The 12,610-nt window shown below is 39.8% G+C and overlaps 1 protein-coding gene across 1 annotated transcript; it reads right to left on the bottom strand.

Annotated features, from left to right (window-relative positions):
* Positions 1–3: 3 nt before the first annotated feature.
* LOC103520243 (odorant receptor coreceptor-like) lies at positions 4–7,660 on the bottom strand (the record flags this gene model as incomplete). Its single annotated transcript, XM_026831439.1, has 3 exons — positions 7,331–7,660; positions 5,435–5,537; positions 4–213 (listed from the first exon to the last, which is right to left on the bottom strand). Coding segments are annotated over exons 1-3 (643 nt in total), but the record flags the coding sequence as incomplete, so codon positions are not given.
* Between the last annotated feature and the right edge of the window lie 4,950 nt (positions 7,661–12,610).

The following is a 12,610-nucleotide window of genomic DNA, read 5'->3' on the forward strand; positions in this document are numbered from 1 at the left end:
CAATAAGTTTCTTATTGCTCGACGCAGACTTATTGACAAAGAGATCCAAGGAACTTGGTATTCCATGCTGGGAAATACTCAGATCAATGAGTGGCTTGAGGATCTCCTTCAAATGTTTGAGCTGATCGCAGGAGAATAGGACCAGAGAACAGAACATGCCATCGCATAGCTGGGAATGAGCTACCAAACTGAAGACCCAATAGACCTGAAGAATAGAGTAGAATAGAGTTGAGGAGATTAGAATAAATCAGAATAGAATAGAATTGAGGAGATTAGAATAAATCAGAATAGAATAGCATTGAGGAGATTAGAATAAATCAGAATAGAATAGAATTGAGAAGATTAGAATAAATCAGAATAGAATAGAATTGAGGAGATTAGAATAAATCAGAATAGAATAGAGTTGAGGAGATTAGAATAAATCGGAATAGAATAGAATTGGAAAACATTGATTAGGCTAAGGTATAAAATACTCGTATAATTATCAGAACAGAATATAGGTAGGTACCAACCGGAGATTGCAGAACATTTAAAACATTAGCTTAGAAATATTGCTACCAAATTTTATCTCCTAGATCAGTGGTTCCCAACCTTTTTTAGACAAATACCCCTTTTTAAGCTCAAATTTAGCCATTACCCCCCCCCCAAAAAAAGTAAAGCATAGAAATAGCTATAGATAGGGAAAGAACAAGTAGGTACATATTGATATTGTACCCAGTTGGTCAGTAGGTTTATTTTTTTTTTTTTTTTTTTTTTTTTTTTTTATTTTTTTTTTTTTTTTTCTCAACTCTTTGTATGCAAGAGCTGTTGATTTTATGGGTCTCCAAGGTCCTCTATTGTGGTACTGCCATATTTCATTTTGAAATTTGTCGGTCTGGGTACCTACACATACCGAAAGTAGGTAGGTATTATCTGTTTTGGTGGCGTACGGCGTAGTGGTAAACTGTAAAGGCAGTATCCATTTTTTTAAGAGGTTTGACAGAGGGAACTGTAACTGCTATGGTCTTATCGTCCCGAAATCGAAGAGAGAAGGAAGACAGGATAGGAGAAATCCAGCCAGCCTTCCGAGAACGAACATTATCCCATCAGGATAAAATCCGCCCCGGGCGGGAATCGAACCCGCGGCCTAGCGCTTACAAGGCAGACGCTCTACCAACTAAGCTAACTAGGCTGGCTTCTATCCAATTTTTTAACATGGCTATATAGACCATCACTCTGGTGTATGGCTGACAAAAAAGAAGTAGAGGAAGAATAAATAAGAAGGAGGAGGAAGAAAAAGAAGAAGAAAAAGAAGGAGAAGAAGATTAAGAAAACGACGACGAAAATGATTATGAAAAAAATAAACAATCGAAGAGAGAGAGAGAAAGAGAGAGAGAGAGAGAGAGAGAGAGAGAAGGAAGAGAGAGAGAGAGAGAGAGAGAGAGATTTGTTCATCATAAAATGTGGTACATCGTAAATGGAAAAGGAATGAGGTTAAAAAAAAAGAGGGGATGCAGGGGAAGAGGATCTATAAGGGTAGAAGATGGGAGAGGGAAAAAAAGAGAAAGGTGAAAGGGGAAGAGGGGAGGAAAAAGAGAAGGTAGAGAGGGGGGAGGGGGGAAGAGGATCTATAAGGGTAGAAGAAGGGAGAGGGAAAAAAAGAGAAAGGGGAAGAGGGGAGGAAAAAGAGAAGGTAGAGAGGGGGGAGGGGGGGAAATAAGGGATAAGGGTAGAAGAAGGGAGAGGGAAAAAAAGAGAAAGGGGAAGAGGGTCTCTCCATCTCCTTTCTCTTCCCTTCTCTCTCCATCTTTCTTCTCTCTCTTTCGCGTGTGAGTCGGTCGGGCAATGTTTTAGCAATTTTCTGGATTATATTGTGAAAAACAAGACCAGAGAGAGAGAGAGAGAGAGAGGGAGGGAGGGAGGGAGAAGGAGAGAGTAAAGTTGTATCCTTGACTTTGAGAGAAAGAGAGACAGAAAAGGGAGAGAAAGAGATGAAGAGAAATCAGTTGTGTTTTGAAATTCGCGAGCGAAACACTCTTGAGTGCGAATAAAAATAATTTCTTCAAAAAATTATAGCGCGAAATTCGATTTTTTGCACGAAATATTTTCATTTTTGTGTGAATTATTCAGCAAAACAAAGTTGTGGATGTCCAGTTGTCCAGCTGATGAAATTCGATAAGGACGAAACGCTTCCTGGACTGCGCGAAGGCTTTCGACCAAACCCGTTGAACCTTCCTTGGACTTCGGAGCTTTCTAAAAGGATCGTAGTTTTGAAAGTGTTAACCATAACCGTCATTAAGTCCCCATAGTTAAACCCCTAAACTCAGGAATAGAAAACTAGAAGATCTAAATTATTCGAACCTTCCTTGGACTTCCAAGAGTTCCAAGCTTTCTAAAAGGATCGTAGCTTTGAAAGTGTTAACCATAACCGTCATTAAGTCCCCATAGTTAAACCCCTAAACTCAGGAATAGAAGGTGTTAACCATAACCGTCATTAAGTCCCCGTAGTTAAACCCCTAAACTCAGGAATAGAAAACTAGAAGATCTAAATTATTCAACAGCCTGGCGTGCCACAAGGCTTGTCCTTTTGACCCGAGACTTCGAGTTGAAGGTGAATTGTGTCAATCATTCGTTTGAACTTGGTGAGACTAAATTATTCAACAACCTGGCGTGCCACAAGGCTTGTCCTTTTGACCCGAGACTTCGAGTTGAAGGTGAATTGTGTCAATCATTCGTTTGAACTTGGTGAGACACAAAGTGGTTTTTTTTAACACGCCTTGAATTTTTTGACACTTGTGATTTTGTTTTGACACCCTCTGAGACGCTCGGCCTAATTTTGCTGATTGCTAAGGTAAGTTGTAGCCCGAACTTGGTGAGACACAAAGTGGTTTTTTTTTAACACGTCTTGAATTTTTTGACACTTGTGATTTTGTTTTGACACCCTCTGAGACGCTCGGCCTAATTTTGCTGATTGCTAAGGTAAGTTGTAGCCATCCCGGTATTCCCGGTGGTACCTATTATCTACTGGGGTAAAAAGAAATTTTGCAATGAAGAATGAAGGACGGTGCTAATGAATGTAGTGGAAAATAAGAACGGGGAAGTGAAAAAGGTTCTCAGTATTCCTTAGTAATGCTGTGATGTCCATTTTTTTTTTCTTTTTTTTTAAGATAAATAGATTCTCAGTTGCACTAAAATTACAAACAAGTGAAGGATTTTGACTTAGGATTAGGTAAGAAATTGTGGGATTCTGCTTTGTAACTGGAACAAACGGAAATTCAATAGGCAGGTAGGTATTACCTAGTAGGTACCGGAATTCTATTACTTTCTATAATTACTTTCTATTACTACAGTATAGCGAGCTATAGTAGTAATGAAAGTATTGCAATCGGTCCAAATTTTCAAAATCGGGAAATGGTTGGTGAAGGTTTTGTAGCGAGGGCTTCGGCTGAGTTTCCTCGCTACGCGAAAGGGTGTAAATTTGAAGGTTTTAATACGAAACGAAAGCCGCTGGTTCTTTTACTACTACGAAAATGAGAATGGATGGTCTTACCTTAAGTTCAGGACCTTTTAGAGAACCAAAACCCGGAGTGACGGCAACTATTGATGTCTGGTGCGAAATGAATATTATATGATTCCCCCATTGCCGTTCTATTGCAATCACTGGATTCACATTTCACAAAGCGGAGAAAATGTCGCTTTTCCTCGTTGAAAATGGGGAAAGCAGTGCTGGATGTAGAAAATTAGTTTGTCAGTGATAACAGTGGCGTCTTGTGACTTGACGACTTAACTTGGTTGGAAAAAAATGTAACCTGACGGCTGCCGCAAACCTTGGTGAAATGGACGCCAAAATTGCGCAAAAGTTAGAAACTTCAAGTTAGAAACAAACTAACGTCACGTGAGGTCATGGGGAGTCAGAAAAATGTGGTTCAAAGTTCTACCATGATATAGTAGGTAGTTGATTTCGTTCATTATAGCTATACACTGCCTCACACCACGTGATAGTAGAGCAGTGGTTCTCAAACTTTTCGCCCCCCCTACCTTACCCAACCCCTCGGTATATATTATTTTTACCTATGGGTTTTATGAAATAAAACGAACCAACCTCAGTGGCTCAAGCAGTTAGCGCGGGAGGAATTTCAGAACTGGAGGTTTATGGTTCGAATCCCTCATAAGGTGAAAAGGTTAAGGTTGAATAACACACAGAACAGGGAACAAGAGAGAACCAAAACCCGGAGTGACGGCAAATATTGATGTCTGGTGCGAAATGAATATTATATGATTCCCCCATTGCCGTTCTATTGCAATCACTGGATTCACATTTCACAAAGCGGAGAAAATGTCGCTTTTCCTCGTTGAAAATGGGGAAAGCAGTGCTGGATGTAGAAAATTAGTTTGTCAGTGATAACAGTGGCGTTTTGTGGCTTGATGACGACTTAACTTGGTTGGAAAAAAAATGTAACCTGACGGCTGCCGCAAACCTTGGTGAAATGGACGCCAAAATTGCGCAAAAGTTAGAAACTTCAAGTTAGAAACAAGCTAACGTCACGTGAGGTAACGTCACGTGAGGTCATGGGGAGTCGGAAAAATGTGGTTCAAAGTTTTCCCATAATACCTATTGTAGGTAATTTTGTTCATTATAGCTATACACTGCCTCACACCACGTGATAGTAGAGTGGTTCTACAGGTAGATATAGGTCCTCTAATACATACCCATTGTCACATAGCGTGTACAATGTACAATGGATTGCATATACATACATAATCTCAAGTGGTCCGCGAGATTTTTGGTTTATCAATAGTGGTCCGCCAATTCTAAAAGGTTAAGAACCCTTTGTGGCTTGATGACGACTTAACTTGGTTGGAAAAAAAATGTAACCTGACGGCTGCCGCAAACCTTGGTGAAATGGACGCCAAAATTGCGCAAAAGTTAGAAACTTCAAGTTAGAAACAAGCTAACGTCACGTGAGGTAACGTCACGTGAGGTCATGGGGAGTCGGAAAAATGTGGTTCAAAGTTTTCCCATAATACCTATTGTAGGTAATTTTGTTCATTATAGCTATACACTGCCTCACACCACGTGATAGTAGAGTGGTTCTACAGGTAGATATAGGTCCTCTAATACATACCCATTGTCACATAGCGTGTACAATGTACAATTGATTGCATATACATACATAATCTCAAGTGGTCCGCGAGATTTTTGGTTTATCAATAGTGGTCCGCCAATTCTAAAAGGTTAAGAACCCCTGCTTTAGAGTCTTAAATTGTGTGCTGTGTGTACTTCAACAATCACAATCGATTGCCATCGATAGGAAGCCCTATTTTAGAGGTAAGATCAAGGGATTTGAGTGGAACGGGGCTCAAAAGCGCTATAACCAGGCAATACTCAGCTTAGATTCCTCTAGATTCTCTAGAACAGTAGGTAATCGAAAGTAATATGTATGACTATTCTTACCTGAAGTCCAGACACAGATGATGGTCAGTACTCGTTTCATACGCGAGAGACTCTTGGCTCGATACCGGGCATTGGATTCAGCAAATACTGGATGCGAGTTCGCCTGAGGAATCATCGTATGTCAAATACAATAAAAACCAAACAATATTTTAGCCATCCAATTTTTTAACATGGCTATATAGACCATCACTCTGGTGTATGGCTGACAAAAAAGAAGTAGAGGAAGAATAAATAAGAAGGAGGAGGAAGAAAAAGAAGAAGAAAAAGAAGGAGAAGAAGATTAAGAAAACGACGACGAAAATGATTATGAAAAAAATAAACAATCGAAGAGAGAGAGAGAAAGAGAGAGAGAGAGAGAGAGAGAGAGAGAGAGAAGAGAGAGAGAAAGAGAGAGAGAGAGGAAGAGAGAGAGAGAGAGAGAGAGAGAGAGAGAGAGAGAGAGAGAGAGAGAGGGGAACATGAGTGGCCAGCCTATTGTCACTGCTAAGGTCAGCCACTCACTATCAGGTAGAACTGATTCGGATAGCAAACACAAATATTACGCAATGCACGACTGCCTAGCCGTCCGACTGTCAATTTTCTGGCCCTCTTTCTAGAGATATCTTCACCCTCTGCATTTCGTGAAAAAGTATGACACAAATTTACAGAACAAAACCCCGTTTCGTAAAAAGTACGACGTAATATTAGAAGAAAACAGTTTTAATACAATGTAATTGCATAAACACATGTGACGCCAAAATTTCGCGAAATACGAAACTTGTCGTGAAACTCATTCCAGGAAGGTAGTCTTGAAAGAACTTAGGAATTGGGAACTTGAAATAATGGTTCTTGGAATTTTCTAACTGGCAGGCGAGATTCCTGAACGTATTTTTCAAAGTGTTGAGTTTAAAATAAGACGAATTTTGTTTTACAGCGTAAAATGAGACGAATAGATCAGTTGCGCTTACTTGGGTGAGGTTTCTAAGACAAAGAACAGAAAAAATGAGGAATTAGGGAATTTTTCTTTTTTTTCTACGATTTTTAGATCCCGAGATAAATCGATTTAAAAAATACCGGTAAGTCTTGAACTCTGACGTCACGGCATACGCTCCCGTAAACGATGACGTCACATCAAATGTCCCGAGCAATCCTTCCTCGCAGGCAACGCATTAATGTGTTTGTGCGCATACGTTTCTGCGCAATTCATGATTGTGCGCATACGTTTCTGCTCATCATCTGAACTCTGACGGAAAATAAAAATTGAATTTTCGACCTTTTACAGTTATTTTTTCGGAGAGTTGACCTCAGATTTGGATTTTTCCCAACTTTTTACATAGGAATCGACCATTTATTAATCATTTTTACCCATTTGCTACTGCTCCATTCTGTTGTACAGTGTAAAATAAGACGAATTTTGTTGTGAAACTGACACTCTTATTCAGGAATGGGTCACAGAGTCACTGAAGGTGAAAGGCTCTTCTGTTTCATGCCGGCCACTCAGGCTCAGACCGTGTGACAGATAAAGTCTGTTAGACCGTCTGAGTGTTAGTGGCCGGCAGAAAAGACCCGTTTATGTTTTAACCCATTAGCGCCCAGTGGCACCATAATGGTACCAGCAAAAACATCTCCGACTTTATCAAATACGTATATCTCTCAGATTTTTTTATTTATTTTAATTTTACAAATAAATTTGCAGAAAATTATTGAAACAAATATAAACAAGAAAATGAAGGATGGTATGTTCATTAATTTTCTTTGTAAAAAGCCGGCAGAAAAAGACCCGTTTATGTTTTAACCCATTAGCGCCCATGCAGTGACACCATAATGGTACCAGCAAAAACATCTCCGACTTTATCAAATACGTCTATCTCTCAGATACCGGTCTGTCAGTCCGCGGTTCACAGGTTCGATACTCACATTGTTCCACGAGGACAGGACGCGATAGAACGACTTGTTCTTCAACCCCACATAAATATACTTAATCATCCCGTGCGTGAAGAATAGGGTAGTCACTACTCCGCCAGCCAACAGGTCGTTGTTATAGTTCAGCCCCACCGTGAACGTTATCACGCATGCGTACTGGGCGATCAGTAGCGCCGTGACAATCCAGCAGTAGGCAACCCGCAACAGTTGGGTGCCCGGGGAGGAGTCCTCGTGAAATTCGAGGATGAACATTCCCGTGAGCTGCATGAGGCGAATCTTGGGCCATAGGTCCCCCACGAGCCCGTGCTTGTTCACTTTCTGCATCCCGGGGACACTGAGGGGTCTGGAATCAGGGGTAATCGACAGTAGGTTAGTTAGCTCAGTGAAATGTAGAACTCGGAAGAGAGCTGATTTGGAGTCCCCCAAAGGGACTGTAACTGCCAAACAAAAAAACCAGTTTTATTGTTTTTTGGCTTTTTGGTTTTCTGGACAAAATTTGCACCACCACTTGCGTGTTCCTGGTAAAAAGACCTTTAATTTGATATATAGGTCGACCAGGTTTGGATAAGTCCTTCTATGGGGACACACCGACAGACGACAGCGAAGCGAATACAATAGCCCGTCTCTAGATACCTTTTTTTTTATTATTACTATCGTAATAATAAAGGAAGGACGGTCTAAAAACGGGGATTTTTGTTTTGTTTTCTTGAAAAATGTTTTATTTTAATTCCTAAATAATTTATTTTATTTTAATTGAAAAAAGAGGATTATGAAAGAGAGAGAGAGAGAGAGAGAGAGAGAGAGAGAGAGAGAGAGAGAGAGAGAGAGAGAGAGAGAGAGAGAGAGAGTTTTCCCTCTCTTTGTCTCTCTCTCTCTCTCTCTCTCTCTCTAACACGTGTCATTCATTTTCTATCGCCCTCTCTCTCCTTCTCCTTTGTTCCCCTCATTTTCTTTTCTCCTCTCTCTCTCTCTCTCTCTTTTTTTCTCTCTCTCTTTCTCCTTCGACCTCTCTCAATCTCTCCTTTCTCTCTCTTCTTTTTCTTTATTTTTCTTTAATATTTATTTTTCTTTAATTTATTTATTTTTTTTAGATTAATTATGGGATAAGAGACATTCCCCCATTAAAAGTTAAATCGTAGCTTAGGGGAATTATGTAAAATGTAAATTTTTAAAATAAAGCAAATATTATCAATCAATCAATCTCTCTCCTCTCTCTTTCCTCTCCTCTCTTTCACTCCTTTGTCTCATACTCCCTTGACTTTTCTCCTCTCTCTCCCCCTCCTTTAAGAAATCTCCCTCTCTCCTCTCTCTCTCTCACAAATTATCACAAATAAAGCAAAAATTATCAATCAATCAATCAATCTCTCTCCTTTCTTTCATCTCGCTCTCTTTCTCTATTGTTGACTGCTAATCTTTCATCTTTCTCTCTGACTGTTATTCATCGAAGTACCACCATTTTGAATCAGAATGGAAAGTGACAATTTTAAATAGTCTATGTTCTCTCTCTCTCTCTCTTTCTCCAATCCCCCTTTATATGATCTCTCTTCTATTCTCTCTCTTTTTTTTTAATCTATTCCCTTCTTTCCTCTCTCTCTTTCTCTCTCCACATCTTTAGTTCTCTCTCTTTCTGTCTCTATCACTACTTATCGTCTGTCCTTTTTTTTTCATAGTCAAGGAATGCATTCTTTTCTTCATCGCTCTCTTCTTCCTTCTCTCTCCACCCTCCTTCTCTCTAAATCGTCTTCTATTTCCATCTCTCTCCATCTCCTTTCTCTTCCCTTCTCTCTCCATCTTTCTTCTCTCTCTTTCGCGTGTGAGTCGGTCGGGCAATGTTTTAGCAATTTTCTGGATTATATTGTGAAAAACAAGACCAGAGAGAGAGAGAGAGAGAGAGAGGGAGGGAGGGAGGGAGAAGGAGAGAGTAAAGTTGTATCCTTGACTTTGAGAGAAAGAGAGACAGAAAAGGGAGAGAAAGAGATGAAGAGAAATCAGTTGTGTTTTGAAATTCGCGAGCGAAACACTCTTGAGTGCGAATAAACAAGTGAAGGATTTTGACTTAGAATTAGGTAAGAAATTGTGGGATTCTGCTTTTTATCTGGAACAGACGGAAATCCAATAGGCAGGTAGGTACCGGAATTCTATTACTTTCTATTACTACAGTATAGCGAGCTATAGTAGTAATGATTACTTTCTATTACTACAGTATAGCGAGCTATAGTAGTAATGATTACTTTCTATTACTACAGTATAGCGAGCTATAGTAGTAATGAAAGTATTGCAATCAGTGCAAATTTTCAAAATCGGGAAATGGTTGGAAATATCCGTTTTGGGATCCCCTGATGTTTTTTGAAATAGGAACAAAGTAGAAATCGAATAGCTAGGTACTGCAAAAATACCCACCCTATAATAGAACTGAAAAGGAACAAATACGGAGAACGCAAAAAGGAAGAAAGAGGAAGGAGGAAAAAAGAAAAACAAAGCAATCTCGTGATTAATTTTAACCTTCCCGTGTACTAGATCTAGGGTTGCCAGATCATTTTCAGCCCAAAACGGGACAAGCGACCTAAAACGTCAAAAAAAAACGGGATTTTGGATGAAAATACGGAGCCTGAAAACCAAAAAAAAAGAAGAAGGATAGGAGGAGAAGGAGGAAGAGGAGAAGAAGAAGAAGAAGAAGAAGAAGAAGAAGAAGAAGAAGAAGAAGAAGAAAAAGAAGAGGTAGAAGGAGAATAACCTTGTAATTAATTAGTTAGTTATCATGTTTCTTCTTCTTCTTCTTCTTCTTCTTCTTCTTCTTCTTCTTCTTCTTTCTTCCTTCTTCTTTTCTTTTAGATCTGACCGGAACCTTAGTAAGTAAAGTAACACCTCATTTCTTCCTACGTACCTAATTACATTGAGCTACTCACTAATAATTTATGTCTTCTTTGTGATAGCAATACTAATTAGTTTTCCCTTTCTTTGTTTGTCTCTCTCTCTCTCTCTCTAACACGTGTCATTCATTTTCTATCGCCCTCTCTCTCCTTCTCCTTTGTTCCCCTCATTTTCTTTTCTCCTTCCTTCCTTCAATTCTGATTTTCCCAAAAGAAAAATTGTTCCAAAGGGGTTAAGTCCATCTACGTTTCTACGTTTTTCCAAAAAAGACGTCCTTCCCAAATCCTGGCATAACTACCGACCATTTCGTCATTTTCTTGAGGCAGCTATTATTATTATTTACGGACATCGCGTGCGAGAAGCTATCTTACTATCTCAAGTAGGAAACTATCTTGTTACTAATTCATGAAAATGCTACGTAGGCAGCTATTATTATTATTTACGGACATCGCGTGCGAGAAGCTATCTTACTATCTCAAGTAGGAAACTATCTTGTTACTAATTCATGCAGGAAAATGCTACATAGGCAGCTATTATTATTATTTACGGACATCGCGTGCGAGAAGCTATCTTACTATCTCGAGTAAGAAACTATCTTGTTACTAATTCATGGGAAATATTGATCCGGGATATTATAGGGACGGGAACGGTCATCTTTCTGGAAAAACTTCTGTTTTGTTTTGCTGCTAGTCATAAATACTGTCATTGTTCCAGTGAGGAGGAGGAGGAGGAGGAGGAGGAGGACGAAGGAAGTGGGGAAGGGAAGAAACAAGCTGGGCCCGTCCCTCCGGGAATATTTTAGCCCGTAGTTTATTCGATCTTGGTTAAAATTGAAATAGTAGTTACTCCAGTTACTGGCCTTGTACTCCAATTATGTTCTGGCCTTCCCAACTAATTGCAGTCCAATTAGTTGGGAATCGATTGGATTTGTAGTTGTACCGAGGTGCACGGTCAGACCGTCTGACGGACTGCGGTCTCACAAACCGGGGTCAGTGGGTCTGAGTGGGGGTGGTGGAAAAATCTAGAGACCTAAAGGACCCTGTAGGTGTAGACGATCAAGCATGCTTGACAAGCATTTCATTTTTTCCTGCGGTGCTTGAAAAATTTTACACCTAGACGTTCAAGCAAGGCTGTCAAGCTTTTAATCATCTCAAAAATTTGTGGCGTGCGTATACCTACCAACAACTTTGATCTCGTAATTCATATCACGTGTTTTTTAAAATGTCTTCAAATGCTGACAAAGCTTTGACGATTGCTTGACAAGCAGAGGCATATCAAGCCTCTCTTCAAGCCCAGCCGTCAATCAAAATTTTTATCAAGCACATCGGGCTTGACGAACTTCAATAATTGGCTTGACAATCACGTCAATCACCGCCATACATGATCAAAATGCTTGACAAGCCATATTATAAATTTTATCGTCGCTTTAAAAACAAACTTATGTTAGCGCCGTAATAGGGGGAAAACTTCTATTTTCTTTCAAAAATGAGATTTGCCTCATTCTTGCTTGATGAAGATCAAAAGGGAGATAAGCCTAATGCTTCTAAAAATCCAGTCAATTGTCATTTTCTACACAGCCTATTACCTAGACCTAGAGGTACCTCTCAGTTTATGTCTATTTTTTCTTTTGTAAACAGAGAAGTGTAGGCTGAAAAATTGATGATTCCTCAAAAGAACAGGCAGAGTTAGTCTAATAAATGGCGATCCGGCCCAAAATTGTCTGGTCCAAAATTGGCAGTAGGCAGTATTGGCTGTACACAGTTGGTGTTGGCAAAAGCATGATATTATTGAACATGAAATTAGTATTCTTTCTAAACACAAAAAAAAATTAGTTGGTTGGTAGCGCGTCTGCCTTGTAAGCGCTAGGCCGTGGTTTCGATTCTCCTGCCCGAGGCGAATTTCATCCTGAAGGGATAAGGTTCGTTCTCTGAACGGCTGACTTTCTCCAATCCTGTCTTCCTTCTCTCTTCGCTTTCGGGAAGATAAGACCTTAAGAGTTACAGCTCCCTCTATGAAATAAGACTTTAACAGTTACAGTTCCCGATGTTTCACCCAAAAAGGGCCCGGCCCCCCGGGATCCTCTTGCATGCAAGCGTTCAATTTGAATAATAATGGGTATGCACTATGCAATATCCATACTCCCAGATTTTCCTTTGAACTACCTACTATGATATTAATGGAAAAACAGCGAGGTAGCTCTAACCAGGGATGTATTTAGTCGGGCGAGGTAGGTAGTACCTACCTATTAGTATTATACCATACCTACCTATTGATTTCCTCTACCACTCTTTCTTTTGTCCTCTATATCTCTCCCTCTCCTTCTTTTTAGCCCGTCCTTCCTTTATTATTACGATAGTAATAAAAAAAGGTATAGTGGACGGGCTATTGTATTTTACAGCTCCC

Source organism: Diaphorina citri, unplaced genomic scaffold, assembly GCF_000475195.1.
Source record: "Diaphorina citri unplaced genomic scaffold, Diaci psyllid genome assembly version 1.1 scaffold3357, whole genome shotgun sequence".
NCBI classification, from domain to species: Eukaryota; Metazoa; Arthropoda; class Insecta; order Hemiptera; family Psyllidae; genus Diaphorina; species Diaphorina citri.